This window comes from Suncus etruscus, chromosome 3, assembly GCF_024139225.1.
Source record: "Suncus etruscus isolate mSunEtr1 chromosome 3, mSunEtr1.pri.cur, whole genome shotgun sequence".
NCBI lineage: Eukaryota > Metazoa > Chordata > Mammalia > Eulipotyphla > Soricidae > Suncus > Suncus etruscus.
This window is the reverse complement of record NC_064850.1, coordinates 87,665,939-87,689,035: the sequence shown is the minus strand read 5'-3', so window position 1 is coordinate 87,689,035 and position 23,097 is coordinate 87,665,939. Positions and strand designations below refer to the sequence as shown.

Here is a 23,097-nt window from a genome sequence, read left to right as displayed (position 1 = left end):
CTAAGTCCTCAATGATAGGAAAAGATCTTCTTCCATTGATGCAGGGATAAAGCAGGGGCCCCTCCCTCTGTACTCTGAAACAAAGGAAAACCAGAGCTTCCTCCATGTGGTGCAACAGTCAAGGCCACCCACTGCTCTGACTCTTCAGCAGAGGTCTCAAAGGCTAAAGCTATGTGGTTTCTTCCCAGCTACCAGCCAAGAAGGAATAGTACCTTGCACAAACACCTGCTGGGGCCCTTTAACAGGCAGAAACCTCTCCTTTAAAAAGAGTACCTGGAAAAGGGCTTTGATTCATGTCCCAAATTAAATTGAACTCGATGTGAACATAGCTCGCATGGCTTCTCCAGGTTTGAATTTGGCTTTACCATTCACAAATTTGCAGAGAAAGAGAGAAAGGTGGGCCTTTAGAGGCATGCATTCTGGAGCAGAGGGTGACAACACAAAAGGGTTAAGCAATTATGTCTTCCCATTCTCCAGAACAGCAATTCCTCCATCCCCATCCATTCAGGTTTAGGTGAGGGTGGAGATCAGATCGGGTATGAGTGACCTTATTCTTTCCTTTCTCTGATCACCGAATGAACACAGGGTGGGGGAGTGACCTGAGACCAGACACTTGCAAGGTGCACCTCTGCAGCTACAGACTTTGTGTGTCCAATGCAATAGTAAATGTCATGCTTTGATACAGTGCAGAAGAAAAAAATAAGCAGGAAGCGGGCCTCTCCAAATGGCACACCTCACCAAGGTTGCTCTTCTAGACCTGGAGTCCATTCCTGCCTCTGAAATCAATTCCCAAACACCTGTCTGATTGTGGCTGTCCTTCTTTCAAGAAATCAGACCCAGTCAACCAGAAGGAAACTGCCCCTTTCTCTCCAAGAACCTCACGCCCCTCCCCCCATCCATGCAGCCTGGAGAAAAGTGATGTCCCCAAAATGGCCAGCCAATCTAGAGCACACTCTGAAAATCCCTTTCCGGACCTTGTAGGTAGCCCTTGGCACTGCCCATCCCTTGGAGGCTAAGACCTACCTAGAAAACCACCTCTGGGGTCCTCAGCCTAGCTCCTCTTCTCCACCCAAAAAATAAATAAATAAATAAAAGAACACCCTGAAAATCTGGATGGAAATGCAAGCTTCAGTAATTCACGGCACTATAGGCATTATGCTATTTTTCAAAGACCTTACCTTTGACCTGAGTATCATACTCCGCTATGATCTCCTTATCCTTTTTGAATTTGGCTGGAGACGTCATTTTTCCTTCTTTCTTCCAAATTCAAATTATGAAATTGTAGATCCACGGGGAAAATCCAACCACCGAAATCAATACCTCCAAGACTGCTTCTCCCAAGGGCAGAAAGGGACCCCCGCGGTGGTCTCCAGCGCTCCGGAAAGCGCGGGCTTCGGGCTTTGGACTGGGCTGGCAGCTACGATGGGCACATGCAGAAGGTGGTCGCTGGGGCCAGGCGCAGCAGCTTCTGGTTCCTGCGCTAGAGCCTGAGCCGCAGCCTCAGCATTAGCCGGGAGAACTGCAGCGCCCGAAGGCTGGTCTGAGGTCTGACATCAACGACACAGGCAGGGAGTGGAAGTCCTTCTGCACAACATGGTGTGCGGGGGGCGTGGGGTGTGGACGCGCCCAGCTATGTCCCCGGGAGGGAGTGGGTACGTATCGGGGTGCAGGGGGAGGGCTGGGCGTGCTTCGTGGGTTTTTTGTTGCACAGGCTGGAAGATACTGCAAATCAAATCCCAAACGGGAGCATGCAGCTTGGACTGGATCGGAAGTCGTTTGCTCCGGTTCAGTTGCCTGTAAACGCAAGGGGGAAAGGGGAGGGGGCGATTAGCCTGGGCGTAGATCCTAATAGCTGGGGCGTGGGGCAAGGGATGAGATTTAGAGCCCGGCCTGGGCCCACTCCTCTCCGCCAAACGCCCCCGGCGGGTCCGCACGCGCGGCAGAGCGCGGTGCTGGGAGGTGGAGAGGAAGGAAGCTCCCTCGGGATTTTGTTTTAAGGCTCAAAGAAAACACTTTGGGGCTGCCGCCCGTGGAGGCTCAGGGTGGGGACTGCGGCGGGAAAGCAGGGCTCCAAGCCGGGACTGCGGGAACATCCACGGCCTCCAGAGCCCCACCAGTGTCGGGCAGAGGGGCCAGCCCTAGGGAGTTCCCTGGGCCCAGTGTCCGACCTGGCCCCTGACCCACCCACCCCTCGGCCTCGGTGGGGACAACTCCCAGGACATCAAAGGGGATCAAAGCCGGGGAGGGCCAAGAGCCACCCGGGTACAACTTTTCTTCCCCTCCTGATCCTCCTCCTAGTTGTTTTGTTTTTGGTTACTAGCTTCTCTTGGCAGCGAGATGTTGGGGGGGAGGAGGGGAAGAGATCAGCAGGAAAAACCCTGCTATGCACGGGACACATCCAGGAAAACAATGTGGTCGGCAGAAGCAGGAAATGGGTTAGAGGCTAGGGTCGGAGTCGCGAAATCGGGGGTGGGGTGGGGTGCGGGGAGGCCAGGGCAGCCGTCACCACTTACCCCGAGGGTAAGCCAGCCGGGCACGACAGGGACTGGAACTGCCCTCCCCAACCTTTCTTTGCCACCCAAGATTAGGAATCCCAGCTACCGCACCCAATTCCAGGCTTGGAGAAGAAAGGGTGGGGAACTGGGGGCGGGTGTGGGTGGGAACCCACAACTCCTCACACCCGGCGGTTTCGGGGATCACTTCCCGGGGTCCAAGGCGGGATGGGATGGGATGGGATGGGCGGGAGGGGGCGCAGAGCCGAGCCTCGACCCCCTCGCTCCTAGGCCGCCCGCCCTGAGCTCTCCCGGCGCCGGAGTAGGGGAGGTTCCTGCTCGAGTCTCCGACTTCCCGCGCCCGGAAAGGACCGCAGCGAGGGAGGCAGAGTGAAGAGAGCCCGCGGTGGCTTTCAGCGGGCAGGAAGCGGGCTTGGGGGGATTGTAAGGTGGGGTCCCGAGGCACAGCAGCAGGGCAGGACGGGGCAGGACCAGCTTCTTTCTGGCAGAAAGGTGGCGAGAGGGAAAGCGGCGGAAGACGATCTCATGTTCGAGACTGGCGTGGGCCACGCTGTAGTTACGTGCGGGAGTGCAAGAATGTTAGGAACTTTGGGGACCCAGACGGAGACGGATCTGGGAAGGCGAATGCGTTCGCGCGAGGCTTCTCCGGGCGGCCAGAGACAGAGAGCGCGAGAGCCAGGGGCCGGCAGGCAGGCAGGCAGGGGAAGAGCCCGGAAGCAATGTGGAACACCCATCCTTCGGAGTTCCCGGGCGGCATGCAACCCGACTTGTCGGGGTGCTAGGGCTCGGGAAGCCAAGGAGGACGGACAGTGGACGATTGATTGATTACTAAGTGATGCCAACGCTGACCCAAGCTGATAGAGTCGAGAGGGTTGGGTTGGGTGCGGGCATGGGAACCCAGGGCAGGCGGAGTCCCAGGAATTGCAACACAGGGCGGAGAGAGATGCCGCCTGCCCTGGGAGGATTTTGAGAGGGTCGAGGCGGGCTGGGAGGGATTTGGGGGCGGCACAGCGAAAGCGATCCCGCTAGCGGCATCCGCGCCCTCCTCTCCTTCCCGCCGGTCAGTCTGTTCAACACTCGGGGATTCAATCAGGCTGCCGGCGCGGAAGAAAGGGAAGAAAGGGGGGAAAGGAGCCTTTTACCTGGCTCTGACGCGACGGGTCCCAGGCCCCGGGGTCCACTTCCCACTCTGAGCTCTCCTCCCCTTTCTGCCCCGCCACCCGCTTCTACGCAGATCGCGATGTCTCTCTCCCAGTCAAGTCAGTCAGTCCCCAGAGGAGCCTCCGCCAACTCCGCAGTACCCCGCCGGGAAGGAGAGCCCGCCCCCTGGCCAATCAGCGCCTGTCTTCTATCGACCGATGGGGCCGATAGCCAATGGGAAGAGAGGATCGCAAAGAGGCCGGGGAGGGGGTGGAGGCGGGGCTGGGGACATTTGGAGGCGTGACTCAAACACCTTCTAGGCGTCGTTACGGAGAAAGCTCCTCCTCGCGTTGCTAGAACGAACCCTGAAGTGGAATTCCTAGGCGGGGTGTAAGACGGGGGGAAAAAAGCCACCAAATACAAACTCTTGAGAGAAAGCGAGGCCAATTGAAGCCGAATAGAGGGAAAGGGGCGTTGCGGAGAATTTGAACCAATCAGGAGTAGAGGTTTGGAGGGCCTAGAGCACCTCGTCCAATCAGAAGTGCGAAAGGGCTGGCTCGTTCGCGTTCTCCAGGGAGCCGGCCAATGAGAGGAGAGGCGGGGCCAAGTCTGGCCAATCAGAAGCCTCTCTGAAGCTCCGTACCGTTACAGGGGCGGGGCTTACGGTCTCCTCGCCACTCAGAGTCCGGAGGGCGGGCCGTGGAGCCTGCCAATGCGGGACGCGGGCGAAGTCGCCTTCTCCCAATCGGCGCACCGCCCTGGCAATTCAAACTTGACAGCCGCTAGGAAAGGTAGCGAGGGAGCGAAACAGCCACGACGCTTTGGGTGACGGAGAGCCAGAAAGCAGCCTCCACCTTTTCCCCTTGCTTTCTAGAGAGGCCCACCCGGAGAGACCTCAGGGGACATCCCGGTGGGGAGCGCGAGGGAAAGCGTGGGCCAAGGACCGGCGCGGAGGCCTGCACGTGCAGCCGAGGGCTGGGGGTGGGAGCCGGCGACACTTCTGCAGAGTGGAGGGCCACGGGAGGAGTCGGGAGGCGTCTCCCCGCTGCTGAAAAGTGAGCTTGCCGAATTGTGGGAAGAGGAGAAAGACTTCCTAGAGGGGGCGTGGGCAAGGATCGCTGGCTGCGAGGAAGGAGCCTGAGGCGGGGAGGAGGTGGCGAGGGCTTGTGGGGGGAGCCGTCCTGAAAGAAAGCGTTTCCTGGAAACGCTGCTGGAGATGCTTACAAGGAAACGCTGGGGGGCCGGAGAGAGAGCATGGAGGGAGGGAGTTTGCCTTGCATTAAGAAGGACGGTGGTTCGAATCCCGGCATCCCATCTGGTCCCTTGAGCCTGCCAGGAGCCATTTCTGAGCAGAGAGCCCGAAGGAACCCTGAGCGCTGCCGGGTGTGACTCAAAAACCAAAAATTAAAAAAAATAAAATAAAGGGAAAGCTAGCTGCAGTGAAAAGTCTACATCCCTGCAGCTCGCCTCCTCGCGTCTTCAAACCCACTACTCCCTTCACCGGGAGGTGCAAGAAAGGAGCGCTGGCTTTGCTGCTTCTCCCTGGTCCCTTTGGTACTATATCCTCTCTCCGACTGAAAAATTAAAGACTTCATTTTCTCCCTCTTCCCCCCCCCCACCCCCATTTTAGGACAGAGACTTATACGAGACCTCCTCACAGTTTGATTTTGGACCTCAGAGAAGCAAACCAGAAAGGGATTTGTTTGCCCTACGAAACCCAACACCCAGCTCCTCAGGGACGCCATGTCTACCGGTATTTGTCATTTTAAGGATCGCTGCGTGTCCATCCTGTGTTGTAAATTCTGTAAGCAAGTGCTCAGCTCTAGGGGGATGAAGGCTGTCCTGCTGGCTGATACGGAAATAGACCTTTTCTCCACAGACATCCCTCCTACCAAGTAAGTCTTGCTAAGAGCGGGGCAGGGGGGCCCAATGGATGGATGGCTGGGAGCTCTTCAGTCACTGGATGATTATCATTGTGCTGTTCCAGCCACGCCCCACAGTCTCATCCCCTCGGCATAGAAGTGGGCAGCCTGTCTGGACCAAGTCTGTGGTTTAGGCAGGGCGGTCACACCTGATGTAATGCATCTAGGTCAATTATAGTCATGTGACCATAGCCCCACAATTGCATCCCAGACGCTCTGCCTATCTATCTCAAGGCCCAAATCTATGATTTAACCTTTAGGTAAATGCCAGCAAGCTTTTCTGTACTGTTGGCAAGGTCATTTAAGGTGTTTTTCTTTCTCCTATTACATTTTACATTATAAACAACAACAACCACATAGTTCCCTACCAATATTAGTGATGGGCATTCTGAATTCCAGATAGCACCTATAGATTCTTGTCCATAGAATTCTGTAGTGTTCTTTTCTCCAAGATCGCTTTTATTGAAAAAGAGACATTTCTATGGAATGAAATAAGAGTGCCCAAATAAGACCTGCTTCGAATATTGTTTAATTGAGTAATTAAATCATTTTAAATTATTTTTTTCAGTCATCACACACTTTAATGTAAAATCTTTTAAAATTTGCTTCCTATTTGGAAAAATAGCCTGGCTGCAGAGATACTACAGGAAATAGGGAGTTCTCATTGCACGAGGCTGAATCGAGTTTGATTCCTCTGCAATCCAAATGGTCTTGTAAGTCCCACAAGGTGTGATCCCTCAGTGCTGAATCAGGAGTAAGCCCTAAGCATAGTTGGGTGTGCCCCATCTATCATCAACCCCCCAAAGTACAAGTAAATAAATAAATGTGAAAGAGAATAGCCATTTAATCTCAAGTATACCTTTTTCTAGCTCTGTAAAGGTGTCTACTTTCCCTTTCCATAACCAGTATATATTTTTCATATATGATTTTCAATATTTATCTCGATTGGTACTTACTTTATAGAATACTTTATTACTAACGTGCAGTAATTATCCAATATTTAGATATATGGTTATCCTTTGGAACAAAACCAGAGGAAGCAGGCAGACTAAAAATCTTTATTTTAAAATTAATTTTATGATAATGTAGATTTCTTTTTTAATTTAAGCATACTTAACTAGAACTGCATATGTATTATTTCTACCTTGAAATCGGAGGGTGGAGGGTGGGGGTGCAGGGATTTGAATCATACTCAGTAGTGCTCAGGAGTGACCTCTAGCAATACTTGGTGGCTGATGCCAGTGATAGAACTGGGGTTGGCAGCAGCAGAGCAAGATCTCTAGCTTCTTTCCCTTGAAATCTTTTCTGACTTGATTTAAATGTAGTCATGACTAATGGTAAAGTCAAACACTATCATTCATTGCAAAGATAAATGGGTTGATGTTTTTAAGTATCTGTGTATATGTTAGAAAGAGAAAAAAAGTGATAGACAATAAAGCTAGAACTTACTACTGCAAAAGGGTCTATGATATGTTGCTAATGCTTTTTATTTTTAGTAGCACACATATATTTAAAATGTTAGCCTATTCAATAACTATGGTAAGTAATAAGACCGACATAAAGAGAGCTCAGCTGTGAGTTGTTATGTTAGACCAGGGAATAAGGTTTTTCCTATTATCTAATCTTCCTCGTAGAAATTATAGTGCTGGTGTATTAGTGTGCAAGATGTGAGTCAATGAGCACATAACAGATTATTAATGGAGTGGCCTACAAGGTAGCTCAAAGGACTGGAATGCATGCCAGATTTGAACTACATAGTTCCCTGGCACTTATAGGAGTCCCTAAAAGACCCCCCCCTATCCAATAAAAAATATTTTACAGGAAAGGTTTGTTGGATATTTATAACAATCTCACAGAGTCATAAAATGTTAGAATTCTCTTAATGCCCTGATATGGATCAACAAAATTCATACTGAATAGAACCAAATGTGTTTAATCCTAACCAGTAGTTGATGGCAAGACTATGAAAAAATTAGAACATTTGTTATTATTGGTGAGAATGTAAAATGGTGCAGCTATAATGAAAACTCTAACAATTCAGAAAAATTTAAATTGAATTGATGCATCATGCAGGAATCCCACCATTTTAATATATAAAAATATTTCAAGGGCCAGAGAGATGGCACAGCAGTAGGATGTTTGCCTGGCACACAGCCGATTCAGGACGTATGGTGGTTCAAAGCCCGGCATCCCATATGGTCCCCTGTGCCTGCCAAAGGCAATTTCTGAGCGCAGAGCCAGGAGTAACCCCTGAGCGCTGCAAGGTGTGACTCAAGAAACAAAAAAAAATTTTTTCCAATATATAATCTATAAGAGATATTTGCACACCAAGGTTCTTAGCAACATTATCCATAATAGGCAAAAGATGGAAGTCTGTGAATATATGTGTGAATTAACAAAAGTGTTTATACATACAATGAATATTCACCTTTATAAAGGAAGACTAAGGCAAGAAATAACATAGTGGTAGAGCATTTGCTTTGCTTGAATGAGATCCTGGGCTTGATTCCTATTCCTGAGAGAAGAAAAAAGATAGGAAGGGTCAGGCAAAAGAAATGATTCAAAGAGAAGGGAATCATCTAGGGTTTATTGTATTCAATACTAACACCTTACCCTCTCTACTATCTCTCCAGCACATTTTTCATTCTTGAGTCCTTGACTTCAATACCTGACAAATAACTCTTGCCTCCCCCACCATCAACTCCCATCTTCTCTCTCCCTGTCCCCATGGTCCTGGTGAATCCAACATCAAATTGCTGGCTGTATATACCTGTAATTAGCCCTCGAGCACTTCTCCAAAAGAATAACCTTTCATATACAAAACACAAGTGAACCTCAAAAGCATGTTGACTCAAGTGATTCAGTAGGGGTCAGAGAGGTAGTTACTAGTAAGGTACTTGCCTTGCATAGACCTATCTTGTTTCAATCCCTGAAGCCATAATAATAATAATAATATGGTACTCCACTAGAATAATAATAAACTGAGCCAGTTACAAGAAGATGAATACTCTTGTGATTCCATGTATGTGGCATTTAGGTAGTGAACTTCATAGAAATCAGAAAGTTGAATGATGCCAGGAACTATGTGAGAAGGAAAATAGGAAGTTACTATATAGTGAGTGTGAACTTTCAGTTTTGCAATATGAAATTGGTTGCACAGCATGTAAATATACAACATTTCTGAACTATATACTTAGAAATGGTTAAATAGATGCGTGTGGAGGGTGTATGTGTGTGTTCACAGGTTTTTTATCTCTATGCTTTTCCCTCTCTAGTGCGGTGGACTTCATTGGAAGATGCTATTTCACTGAAATCTGCAAATGTAAACTGAAGAATATTGCTTGTTTGAAATGGTAACTTGTGGTACAATTCTTATTTTTTTATTTAAGCACCATGATTACAAACATGATTATAATTGACTTATAGTCACAAACAGAACATCCCCCTTCACCAGTGTAACATTCCCCCTCCCAATGTTCCCTCCCCCTTCCCCTCCCCTGCCTGTATTCAAGACAGGCATTCTACTACAGTTATTTGTTTGTAATTGTGGCATAATTCTAAAGAAGCTTTAGATTTGGGATTGATATAACACAGAGAGAGAGTTGGTTGCATTATTAGACACTGATTTATATTATATCTACATTAACCTATTAAAAACTATTTTTTACTTAAAATATTTTAAAGCTTTATTTTAAAAACATTTTTTGTTTGTTTGTTTGTTTGTTTGTTTTTGGGCCACACCCGGTAATGCTCAGGGGTTACTCCTGGCTATGCGGTCAGAAGTTGCTCCTGGCTTGGGGGACCATATGGAACGCCAGGGGATGGAACCGTGGTCCGTCCAAGGCTAGCGCAGGCAAGGCAGGCACCTTACCTCTAGCGCCACCCCTGGCCCCTTAAAAACATTTTTAAAAGACTTTACATTTGTATATTATTTTATGATTTTTTAAAAAGGCATTTGCAAATAATGTTTAATTTTCTGCATAAGACAATGAGTTAGGGGGTAAGAATTTTGATTAATGCATAAAAATCATATTTGACAGGATGCAAAATTCCTTTTACTTTAATAAATTCTCTCCTCTTTGGAAAAGCCCATATTCTCTTAAATGCATTACCTTTTCTCTCTCCCCTTATAATAAAATTTCTTTAAGAAAAAATTTATCACCCCTGGCCTTGCTCTGCCTAACACATTGAGGAATGCTTCTGGTGTAGCTAAGGGGACTTGCCTGTGTCAGGGATTGAACCTGGGTTCTTTGCATGCAAAACATGCTCACCATCTCTTTACCTTATCTCCTGGCCTTTATTCTAACTCATTTTGGGGAGAAATGGGTAGATTCTGAAGCAGTACTCAGGCGATCTGTGGCCCCACCAATAATTCTCAATTAACTGGATCTATACTTCAAAGGGCCTAAGGACATGGTGCTGCTCTGGCCCTGTAATGCTGTGGATTACCCAGGATGCCCTGAGCTTAGGCGCTTCCAGGGTTGCACATGATGATGCCCTGGGGATTGTGGTGCCAAGAATGCAATGTAGATCAGATACATGGAACCTAATCTATACTATCTCCCAATACCACTTATTCTTTATATGATCTTGGTAAATTTTTTATGTTTCCAAAACTCTAAATTTATTTAATATGTATGTTGATAAAGTATATTAATCAATTTAAGATAAAAACCTTATATTTGGGAACTGGATAAATATTACACTGGGTAAGGCACTTGCCTTGTACACAGCTAAATCAAATTTATTCCTTGGCACTGACCTACCCCTACCCCCCCCCCAAAAAAAAAAAACACAAAAATCTTGTATTTGCCATGTAGAATAGTTGTAAATATTAAATAAATTATGAATGTTAAAAGACTAAGCTACAAATGTTTTTGAGAGGTAGAAACTTGAATGTTAACTTATTTTTAAAACTAGAGATTATTTTATTTAAAATGATCCTAATATTTTAAACTCTTATATGTTAGTGGCTATTTCATTTTATTCATTCACTTATACCATATTTATTGAGATTCTATCATAGTCTAGTCATTATTATAGATAGTGACTGGAAATAAAGCAGTAAGCAAGACAAAGTCACTCAAATATAATTTGAACATTATATTCTAGTAAGAAAATAATTATTCAATAAAATATTTAAAGGAAATTTTAGGGAAATAATATTAAAATATAATAACAATAAACAATTAAGAAAATAATAAGAGAGAATAATAAGTGTGGGAGAATGAGTAAGATCTACTTTATAGATTTGTTTGTTCATTAAATTTTGAGCACCATTTATCGGTGGTGCCTGAAGATTATTCATGACAGTGCTCAAGTGCTCAAGGTAGTGCCAGGGATTAAATCCAAGCCTCCTGCATGCAAAGCATGCACTTAGCCTATTAATCTATCTCCAGGCCCAAGAGTGACTTTAGCTAGCATGGTCAGAAAATTCTTAGAGAAAATAATATTGAAGTTGAATCCCAAGCAATGAGAAGTTAAAGATTGTTTTAGGTAGAGAGCAACAAGTGCAAAGAAACTAAGTCAAAATAAGCATAAACATGTTCAAGGAATATAAAGTTAATGACTAGTGTGACTGAATACTAAAAATAGCTTAGAACATAATCAGTGGATTAGAGTGTAGGCATAAAGTAGGAAAGGGGGAAAGCTCAAGGGTCAGGCATTGAACTGTCCTACCTGATTGGCCAACTATAAACTAACCCAAGACCTCAGAGCACTGTTTTGGAACAGCCCCTGTACCAATCAATCAATCAGTCAATAGAAGAATGTTGTCAAAATCTAGAGCAATGCTATTCTACAGAAATATGTAGGGACTTGCCTTACACACAGGAATAAAGAGCTTACCTTACACACAGGAGTGATCCCTAAGCTCAGAATCATCAGAAGCCCTGAACAGGTGTGGCCCCACACAAACAAAAAACAGAAATATATAAACTACATGTATGATTTACAATTTTCTAATAATCACATTCTAAAGCATCAAAAGAAATGAGTGGGATCATTTTAACTAGATTTTAACATAATATATCCAAGATGTTTATAATTTCAATATTTAAGCATCCTAATGAGTATCAAGAAAATATTTTACATATTATTTTAATAGTCTTTGAAATCTAGAATTTATTTTATGCTGATATCATATATCTTAACTCAGCCTGGCATATATTAAGGGCTTAATAATCTTTGAGATCTAGAACATAGGCCAAGACTAATCTAGAACAAGCACAACTATCTTACTCAGGAGACAGGCAGTGAGGCTCCCTTACATCTTACTAGGGTAATGAAATGTCCCTGAATTCTAAATTATAGGCTTTGACAATCATTATGAGAATGTCCAAAGCTTCCAGGAAGACAGAGTTTTTTTATATTTGCTTCACAAAGGATTCAGCACACAGAAAGTACTAGTCATTAGACTGGGAAATACTTGAAGACCTCTTGAACCAGGGATTCAGCAGGATCTTCCCTTCCCTTCCCATCCCTATCTCCAAAGTAGCATGTAGCTCATGGCAATTGTGTTGTTATCATTCTTCACCAGTATGAAGCCATTGAAGTTTTAACAAAAGATCATAGTGATCTAATGTATCTACTAGAATAGCTGCATGATAACAATGACAGTTCTAACATCAATAACAATGCTCTGTAAACATTAGTTGAATAAATATGAGTGACAATTAAACCCATAAAAACTTACTCTTGCAAATAATTGTCAGTTCTCCAAGAGCATTAGCCTTCATCTGTTTTTTTTTTTAAAACATGTTTTTATTAGGAGACATTTTTAGTAGCTGGTAACATTTATAATGTTTCTTCATAGGTTTCACAAAAATGACTGACTTCCATGACTCATAGGATGGAAATAACCTATAATACAATTATTACAGTTCAATGTATAAACAGTCATGGTGTCACCTTTTTAAAAGTATGAACTAAAACTTTCCCTTTTTTACCATAGTTACCTTTAATTTACCTTTAGTTTTAGTTTGTTTGTTTTTGTTTTGGGGTCACACCCAGCGGCGCTTAGGGGTTTCTCCTGGCTCTGCACTCAGAAATCGCTCCTGGCATGCTCGGGGGACCACATAGGCTGCTGGGATTCAAACCGCGGTCTGTTCTGTGTTGGCCGCATGCAAGGCATGCTCCTTTAATTTTTTAATTTTTAATTTTAATTCATGTTTAAATTTTTTTTAAAATACTGTGAAAGAGATGGATAATCCTAAAGAAAGTAAAAATTTTTCCAACTTGTTCTAAAGACTGGATTTGCTTTAGTTCTGAATTCTTTCAGAAACACAAACTAAAAGTAGAGCAGCCAGCTTGTGTTTGGTTATAGAAGTTCATGCTGTCTTCCCACTCTTCCATCTGTTGAAACAGTTTTTAGGTACTGACTTGGGACTAGAACATAGAAGAATGCAATTTGCCATAGTTCTGAAGAGAGCAAAAATCTTTGCCCATAGTAGTGAATTTATTTAATATATTTTTTGTGTAGTACATCAGTTAGAGGTGTTTTACAAAACATATCTCAACCTTATAATGTCTTGCTTTGTGGAAGAGAACGCATAAAATAGCGCTAGCAGAGACTATGGTAGTATTATTTCACTTAATCCAAATACTATTTCTGTTTTTCCTTTGACAGTTTAACTGTAACCACAGCCATGAATGTTGTTAGGAGGAAATGAAATTTTTATATGATCTTTTATATTTGCACATAAAATCATATATGGCCAAAATTATATAGTAGGTAATATTTACTTTCCTTTTTAGTGGAAACATTGTAGGTTATCATGTGATTGTTCCATGTTGTTCCTGCCTTCTTTCTTGCAATAATGGACACTTCTGGATGTTTCACAGCCAGGCAGTTTATGATATTAACAGAATGGACTCTTCTGGTAAGAAATAATTATCTCTGATATTCCTCTAAAATGTGTCTAGCGATATCAGAAGCTTCCAAAAGATCACTTCAGCAATTTTGTTTTGTTTTGGGAGGGAAGGGTGGGGCACATCTGGCAGTGGTCAGGGGTTATTTTTGGCTCTGTACTCAGAACTCACTCCTGGCAGGCTTGAGGGACCATATGGGATGCCAGGGACTGCATGCAAGGCAAACACCCTACCCACTGTACTATTACTCCAGTCACTCAACAAAACCACATTATTTTGGATGAATTTACTAGGATGAAATTTCAATTCTTTTATCTTAAATATCTCTTTACCATTAGCCAACATTCATTGCCATTTCTATTTATTGTCAGTATATTTTAGACCCTCAAATACGGCTGTTTTGCAATCGTTTTAATGTTTTCATTTCATTAAATTGCTACCCTGATATGAATTATTATTTTTGTTTATGAAAATTTATAAAAAATTATGAAATATTTTAGATTTGATAGTGATGTGTGCACTTGTGTTGTTTTAGCATAAAAATAGACATTTTAACATCTGTAGTAATAAGTTATGATATAATTTTAACCAAGGGAAATAATACTGCTGTTTTAACTAATTAGTAGAAAATTATACAACCAATTTTGAAAATATTTTCACTGAATACACTTTATATTATAAGAAGCCATTTACTATAATTATTGGACATATTTTCAATGTTTAATATTTATTTATACAACAAATTGAGTTATTTCTTTGGTTTTAGTTTTGATTTTTGGGTCACACCCAGCAGCATTCAGGGATTATTCCTGGCTCTCTGCTCAGAAACTGCTCCTAGCAGGCACATGGGACCATATGGGATACCAGGACTCGAACCACCGTTGGTCCTGGGTCAGCCACTTTCAAGGCAAACGCCCTTACCACTGTTCTGTCTCTCCAGCTCAGATTGAGTTAATTTTAAAGAGTTTATCAATCCAATTTGACACTAATACTCTCAGGCTTCAATATGTTTTAGTCTTCTTCAGACTTTAAAATATTTCTCATTTTTGAAAAGATGATTTATCAGACTGAAAAATTATGAATTGTAAACTAGATTGTCAGATCCTTAAAACATAAATTATATTTTTTTAATCTCAGGTTCAGTTGTGCATCTCTACCTCCAATTTTTAATTTGGAGGATCTTGATTTAACATGATCATATAGTGCTGAAGGCATAAACTTATGAGAAAAGATGTAGCTGGACTCCCCTAAGTGAGATGTAGGCTACTCATTTCGATTTCCAGTTTTGTTTGTTTCTCATGGGATACATTAAAGGAAGTCTCTGCTTTGATACTATTTTTTCTGTTTTACAAAATTCAAAACATAAGGTAGATTTTTTTTAATTTTATTTACTTTTTAATATTAGTGAATTTTTCAAAGATAAAGCCTAGCATTCTTCTAGCATGAATTAGCATGAATCTAATCCATGAGAAACAGATGGATCACAGGATTTCCTTCCTCCTTTTCTTACAGAGAAAGGAAGGTACTGCTTCTGTCAGATCCAAACTCAGTTTATTTTTTGTCCTTTGAACCAATTGTGCAGAGCTACTCATATTTCTGAAATATCAAACTTCATTGTAACTCAAATATCGTGATTTTTTTTGTTTGCTTGTTTATTTATTTTTTTTGGCCTAAACCCAGCAGTTCTTAGGGATTACTCGAGTACTAGCTCTGTGCTCAGGGATCATTCCTGGCAGTCTCATTGTGCCGAGAATTGAACCCAAGTTAGTCATGTGCTATTGCTCTGACTGCTAAATATTGTGATTAATTTTTTGGTACTTAGGTGCTAAATAAATAAGGTTTTTAATATCGTTAAAACTGTCTTTAAATCACTAGGATCCACAGCATAGAGTCCACAGAATACCTATAGCATTCTAGAATCTTCAAACTGAAAGCCTGCAATAACTCTGTGTTGTAGGTTAGTCTTGATATGTAGATCTGCTTTTCCAAAGTTTTTTTTCCTTTGAGGAAGTCTTGGAAAGCATCACTTCAAATTTCCTGTGATTGGTAAATGATCTCAAAGACAAATGAACTGCAGCTCTCAATTTACCCTCAAATTCTAATCACCCACTCAAGTTTGACCTAGTAATTCTGATTATTATGTCAACTCTTCAATGTCATATTACCAGAGGCAAAGCACAATGCATTATTGTTTTATTTGCTTGTTTTGGGGGGCCATTCTTGGCAGTACTTAGGTATTACTTCAAACTCTGAACTCAGGGATCACACTCCTGGCAGGCTCTGGGAACCAAAGTGTACTGGGGTAGAAGCCCATGTTAGGCAAATGCCCTACCCAGTGTAGGTAGGGTTACACCACTTCTTCTTGAGGGAATGAGAACTTTTTATGTTTTATAACCAAACACAAAAAATACTTCATTAAAAAATATGACAGACATGAATATTTTCCCCAGAACTAAATAGATGCTAACTACCTACCAGAAACTCTAGTAGCTCAACCAAAAGATGATTCTACTGCTTTATCAACATGTCTCTTTGGGTTTCTATGAAAATATTGGATTAAAATAGACTAATCTTTTCTCAATTCAACCACCTAACTACTTTCTCTAGAATTACTAAATCTTCCTTGTGTCCACAGTGATAAATGGACAGCTTGAAACTTGCCTTTTTCCCTTTCTTTCTTTAATTGTGAGGGAGATGGTAGTGTGATTGGAGCCATCCTCGCTGTATTCAGAAGCTGCTTCTGGTTCTGTAGTCAGGAGTGACCCTGGCAGTGTTGGAGAACATATGTGGTATCAGGGATTGAACCAGAAATAACTCTTTACTATCTTTCTGGTCAAGACTTAGTTTCACACTTATTTTTGTTGTTGTTGGGCTCAATTAATAATGATTAATTTTGGGGGGCTAGTGAGGTGGTGCTAGAGGTAAGGTGTCTGCCTTGCAAGTGCTAGCCAAGGAAGGACCGCGGTTTGATCACCAGGTGTCCCATATGATCTCCCCAAGCCAGGGACAATTTCTGAGTGCTTAGCCAGGAGTAACCCCTGAGCATCAAACGGTGTGGCCCCTCCAAAAAAAATAATAATTAATTTTTTCAACTTAGTCCTTTTAAATTATAATATATTACATTTATATACTGTCTCATTATCCTTTTAGCATTTATGTGATTATATTGCATTATAATAATTCTGCAGTATGAAACCTGACCATCATTTCACACTGAGTTTTTATATTGTTTTTGTATTGACTGCAATACTCTGGTCTTAAATTTTATAGTCCTATATTGATAACTTTTAGGTTTAAATCCACTAGTACTAAATAACATTGTTAATTAAAAAATTATTAATGCATTATTTTTGTTTGCTTGGGGGCCATGCTTGGCAGTGCTCAGGGGCTACCCTCCTTATTGCTTGGGTTTTAGCTGGTAGTTTTCTAGGTGACCTATGTGCCAGGGATTGAAACCTGGCCTCCAGCTAATTGAGCTATACAGATTCTTATTGTTCAGTTGGGGCAGGGCATGAGGTCACTTGAGTTGCCAGGAGTGATCTCTGAGCAAAAATATAGACATAAGCCTTGAGCATCACTGGGTGTTAACTCCTCTCAAAAAACAGTAACGAAAAGGCATCAGCATCCGTTGCCTCTATACTTGTTGAAAAGATAAAACTTACTTAAATTTTTTTCTTTTTACTTTTTTCTCTTTTTTTCTTTCCTTTTTTCGGGGTGTACTCTAAAGAAAAACTTAGCTGAAAGATATAAGATCACAATTTTTGTACCAGAGCGATAGCACAGTGGGTAGAACATTTGCCTGACAAGTAGCAGACCCAAGTTCGATCTCAAGCAACACATATGGTCTCCTGAGCCTTTCAGGAGTAATTTCTTACTTTCTTTTTTTTAATATTTTATTGAAACCATTGTCATTTACAAAGTTCTTCATAGTTGGGTTTCAGACATACACTGTATCAGGTCCAATCGCATTACTAGTGTCGACCTCCCTCTGCCATTGTTCCCAGAGTGTATTCCATGCCACTATTGCTGCCCCTAACCTGCCAGCATAAAAGGACTATTTGAAGTTTTGATTGTTAAAGTTTGGGTCTCTTGATTTTATTGATGCTGACTTAGGCTTGAATATTTAGTTCTGTCCTTTTTTAACACTACCAATGCATGTGAGACCACTTGGCTCCTGGTCCCAATCATTTCATACTTGTGTTTCTCCTCTTCCACTCAGTTTCTTTCCTTCTCCTTGCTACACACTGGGGCCAAGAGTGTTTGAGACAACTCTCATTTAAGCCATTGCACTTCTTCATGCATTTATTCTAAATACTGCATATAAGTGATATCATTCTATATTTATCCTTCTTATTCTGGCTTATTCCATTTAATTTCCATTTAACGTACTCCATTTATCTTCCAGTTTCACCCATATTGCAGCAAATTGCATGGTTCTGTCATTCCTTAAATCTATGCAGTATTCTATTGTATATAAGTATAACATCTTAATGATCCAGTCATCTATTGTTGGACATCTAGATTGATTCCAACTCTTAACTATTTTACTAAGTGCTGCAAGGAGTAATTTCTGAGCACAGAGCCAGGAGTAATTCCTGAGTGCTGCTGAATGTGTCCCCAAAAAACAAAAAGATAAGTAAAAAAAATCACAATTCTTATAAAGCATTATAATATATTTTTTTATTTATTTGTTTTGGGACTATACCTGGTAGTACTCAGGGCTTACTCTCTGGGATTATTCTTGTCAGTGCTGAGGGACCACCATATGGGGTGCCATGGAACGAACCTAGTGAACCATGAGCATGTGTCCTGCCTGCTTTCTATTCAGTCACTCCAGCCTTGATGTAGAGTTTTTATATTAGTATATAATATTTTAGTATATAACATATATATTATATAGTGATTATGGCTAAATATAGCTGGAGGAAGGGCTTGAGTAAATATATTCCTGGGAGTCTTTATTTATACTATTTTTGTGGGGTGGAGAACAGAACTGAGGGCAGTTTTGTATCATACCAGAAGACTCTGTGTTTAGTCCTGGCTATGTGCTCAGGAATTATTCCTGGTGGTATTGGGGAACATAGACAGTGCCTAGAAATGAACCAGAGTTGGCCATGTAAAAGGCAAATGCTTTAATTCCTGTATTATTTCTCTGGTTCTATTCATGGTACACTCTTTAATATTTTTTCATTACTGAAAACATTATGGTTTAACTCACAAATGTTCATATTTATACTTTATGTTTAAAGTTGTTACAGTAATCAGTATTAAAAAAACTATGTGACTTTTTGATTTTCAGGTATAAACTTTCTTCTGTGGGGCAACTTACCAGAAATAGAAGAGACTACAGATGAAGCCATATTAGATATCTCAAATGAGGAGTGTATTAGATAATGAAATTATGACATGTATGCTAGTCAACCTTTTCCTATTTAAAATGTGTGTTAATAGATTAACTTTTATATTTCTTTTTTTTTTTTTTTTTTGGATTTTGGGCCACACCCGTTTGACGCTCAGGGGTTACTCCTGGCTATGTGCTCAGAAATCGCCCCTGGCTTGGGGGAACCATATGGGACGCCGGGGGATCGAACCGCTGTCCGTTCCTTGGCTAGCGCTTGTAAGGCAGGCACCTTACCTCCAGCGCCACCGCCCGGCCCCAACTTTTATATTTCTAGTAAGAATTTTTCAGTCATTTTTTAAATGGGGCATTTACTTATTTATTTATTTGCTTTCTCAGATTATCTGGATTTTTTGTTTTGTTGGGTTTTGTTTTTGTTTTTTTTTGTTTTTTTTTTTTTTTTTGTTTTGGGGTCACCCAGTGGCACTCCTGGGTTACTCCTGGCTCTGCACTCAGAAATCATTCCTGGCAGGCTCAGGGGACCATTGGAATGCCTGGGATCGAACATGGGTCTTTCCCTGGCGAGCCACATGCAAAGCAAACACCCTACTGCTGTGCTATGACTCTGGTCCAGATTATCTGGATTTACTTTGAACCAATGTAATTTTTTTCTTCCACTTTTTTACTTCTTTTTTCTTTTTCTCTTTCTACTCTTTCACCCAACATAAAAGTATTCTCAAAAACAGAAACTGATTGTTTTTTCATTTATTACTTAGGAAGCTTCCAATCTGGGAGATTTTTTTCTACAACTCGATGACATGTACCATTAATTTTACATTCTAATTAATGTATGGATACTAAGGTATTAGTATCCATACATATACCAACCATGCATATAAACATGATTTAAAATGCATAAATAGCTCAAGCACAACTGGGATATAATGCTTAACAGTGAATTTAAAAAGCAGGGTGTAAGATTTCATGAGAACTATTTATCATATGTTATATTGAAGATAAGTAATATGAAACAAGACTTGGTTAATCAGCAAATAGAAATAAATGTAACTCTCAAACTGCATGGCAGAATTCTCTTGATTCCTCAGTATTGAGTTTATAAGAAAATTATCACTTTATTATTTTGTCAATTTTACTTTTATTCTTTTAATGTCATGACTATTGTACTATGAAATCCAGATAAACTAGACCCCACTCTTTAAGTTATCCCATTCCAGGTGTCCTCGGTAAATATCAAGAAGGTTTTTGTGTGTATGAGTGGAAAAATAAATGATTTGCTTAGGCCAGTATATATTTTAAAGAGTGTTGTTATAAGTTTTTGTTGTTGTTGTTGTTGTTGTTGTTGTTGTCATCACTACTGTTATTTAAAGCTGCAGTTAGAGCCACAAAGGAATAGAAAACTGGGATAATATTGAGTTTTATATAAGTTAAAATCAATATATTACCTTAGCTAATATCTAAACTGTAGGCATTTTGTCAATAGAAATGCCAAAGCAGATGAGTTATGGTTTTGCAAATAAAATTTGTTCTTCAGTTGGTCATTCTTCCTTTAATTTTTAAATTATAATTTCTTGTCTTACTAAAAAGAAATAAATTTTATATGTCTACTACTTTTCTTAAAAATATAAACATGATCAACTCTGTCAACTACTTGATGCATTTTCTTTAAATAAATAAATTTATAAAAAATTTTCATAAAGGGGGATAAAAGGCTGCTGCCTTGCTCCCTGCCTGCTTTTCTGTGTGAGGCAGCCAAGAAGATGACAGCGAACATAATCTCTTTGGGGTCCAACACTCGGTAAGCTGTCCCCACCCAATAAAGGTGGAGCTAGAGGAGCATGGTCACTCTGCGGCTATGCACATCTTCTAACCCATGAACCCCATCACGGTACATAGTAAAAACCACATTACAAGTGTGTCAATGGGGAAACAATGCAGAACAAGCCCATGTATAGAGAATGAAGATGGCAGTTCTGATGACCCAAAAAGTATGAACAGCTAGGTATTCTCTCAGATAAGGTGTTTAGAGAAGAAATATGGAGGATATTCATAGAGCTCAAAGAAAGCATAGGTCAAGTTGAATGGAACACAAATAAGAATCAAGAGGATATGAAGATAGAAATCAGAAAGCTTCAAACTGAAATAACAGATCTGAAAAACTTGGTAGATGAAATGAAAATCTCAAAGGAAAGCCTCTCTAACGAGTAACAGTAGCTGAGGACAGAAACAGTGAACTGGAAGATTAGTTGCAGAACAACTCCATACAGCAGAAGAGGTTGGAAAAGAACCTTAAATCAAATGATCAGACAATAAATTACTCAAAGAATGTGAACATATGAAAATGGATATCTATGATAAACTCAACAGAAACAATATAGGAATCATGAGAGTTCCAAAGACCCAGGAAGAGAATAATAATAAGAGGAGTTTGGGCAAGAACTAGAAGGTGATGAAGAGGAGGAGGAAGAAGAGAAAATGGAAGGAGGAGGAGGGGGAGAAGAAGAAGAAGAAGGAAGAAGGAAACTAGGGATATGATTCAACTTGTAGAGCAGACGACTTATAGGTGTTAATGCCTAGATTTGATTCCAAATGATCTCGTGTTCATGATCTAATATTCTCACAACGTATGAATTTGTGTATATCTGTATGTATAAAAATATGTGATATACTTATGCATGCTCACATCTAATAAAGCAACTGTAAAAAGTAAATTACCACTCCATTGGAAAAAACATTTATTTTTAATTGTTTACAAAAGTATTAAAATCTAAAAAAATCAGAATTAAGTGTTTAGGAATTAATTTAGCAAAGGATATGAAAGATACATATTATAAAATATATTACATTAGAAAAAATCTAAACCCAAACATTAAGTTATTTCTTATATATAGAAGAGAATGTAAATATAAAAATGTCAAGTTTGCAAAAGCAATACACTGTTATAGTACATTTACAGTTCCATTGAAATGTTGATGGTAATAGAACAAAATTTAAAAATATGAGTCAATGGATATCATTAAGGTGCTTACTGAATCAGAACTGTGATTTTTTTCCAAAGTGGGTCCCAAAGCGTGCCCTGAAATAGCACTCTCCCCTGCCACTAGGAAGAAGGACAAAAAGGCCTGCCAAACATGAAGTTGCCATGCAGCAGACACTAGCTCTGACCAAAGGTCAGAAGTCTTTATTTAAAGAACTGTATTTTACAAAGTTATTGGTAGTTGAGGCATATAATATTTCAACACCAGTCTTATGGCTGCTGTCAACTTCCAACACCACTGACCAAGCAAACAGAAGCAATAATAAACAAATGGGACTACACTAAAATAAGAAGCTTCTGCACTTCAAGCACTTCAAATGATACAAAGATTGGGGGAAATTATTTACCCTTAATCATCTGATAAGGGGCATATATATATGTGTATATATGCATATGTATATATATATATATATATACACACACACACACACTAGGAGAACTTTACAAGAAAAAAATCCAACCCCATTTAAAAAAGGGAGAAGAGATGAACAGAATCTTCATCAAACAAAAAAATACAAATGGCCAAGAGGCACATGAAAAAATGCATCACTGATCAACAAGAAAATACAAATCAAAGCAATGATAAGATATCTCATACCACAAAGACTGCCTCACATCAAAAAGTATAAGAACAACCAGTACTGTCATGGATGCAGGGAGAAAAGGACTTTTACTGCTAGTGAGAATGTTAACTGACCCAGCCTTTCTGTAAAACAACTTGAATATTCCAGAAACCTCTAGGAATTGAGCTTTCATTTGACCCAGCAACTCCACTTCTTGGAATATACCCGAGGGCCCAAAATCAAAAGGGGGAAAAGACATCTACACTCCGATGTTCCTTGAAACACTATCCACAATGCCCCAAATCTGAAAACCTAAGTGTTCAAGAAGAGACGAGTGGATAACTTTGGAACACACAATAGAATATTATCTCACCATCAGAAAAAATAAAGCCATTCAATTTGTTATGTGGAGGGACCTGATGAATATCGTGATGAGTAAAGTTAGAGACAGCATGATCTCTTTCATAAGCGAGATATAAATAAAGATGGAATAACAAATGGACAAAGATAATGGGGAAAGGAAGAACGTGAGAACTGATGTTTCAAGGGAAACTTGGCCCTTGAAGTGGGCTGGGGATTGGACAGGGAGGGGCCAATGGGTATAGTGGAGGGAAGTGTTCAACCAGGAGTGGATTCTAAAAGGTGGTAAAGAGTAAAGTACAAGGGCTTTTGTCTTGCACATGGCCACCAACCTGGG

At 40.9% G+C, this 23,097-nt stretch overlaps 2 protein-coding genes across 4 annotated transcripts in view; one reads left to right on the top strand and one right to left on the bottom strand.

The window, feature by feature from the left end:
- The window catches only part of SRGAP2 (SLIT-ROBO Rho GTPase activating protein 2), a 335,545-nt gene extending 333,938 nt beyond the window's left edge, over positions 1-1,607 (bottom strand). For all 3 annotated transcript variants that reach the window (XM_049770931.1, XM_049770932.1, XM_049770933.1), the window contains exon 1: positions 1,179-1,607. In XM_049770931.1, coding sequence (XP_049626888.1) covers positions 1,179-1,245 — 67 coding nt within the window. In that variant the 5' untranslated portion in view covers positions 1,246-1,607. The remainder of the gene's footprint in view (positions 1-1,178) is intronic.
- FAM72A (family with sequence similarity 72 member A) lies at positions 1,573-18,873 on the top strand. The gene is made up of 5 exons (XM_049770997.1): positions 1,573-1,652; positions 5,284-5,548; positions 8,851-8,928; positions 13,331-13,455; positions 18,744-18,873. The coding sequence occupies exons 2-5, from the start codon at positions 5,397-5,399 to the stop codon at positions 18,836-18,838; spliced, it is 450 nt and encodes a 149-aa protein (XP_049626954.1). The 5' UTR covers positions 1,573-1,652; positions 5,284-5,396; the 3' UTR covers positions 18,839-18,873.
- The last annotated feature ends 4,224 nt before the right edge of the window (positions 18,874-23,097 follow it).

Coding starts and splice junctions, on each gene's coding strand:
- FAM72A (XM_049770997.1), top strand. CDS start 5,397: ATGTCTACCGGTATTTGTCATTTTAAGGATCGCTGCGTGTCCATCCTG. Junction 5,549..8,850: donor ACAGACATCCCTCCTACCAA/GTAAGTCTTGCT, acceptor TTCCCTCTCTAG/TGCGGTGGACTTCATTGGAA. Junction 8,929..13,330: donor AATATTGCTTGTTTGAAATG/GTAACTTGTGGT, acceptor TTTCCTTTTTAG/TGGAAACATTGTAGGTTATC.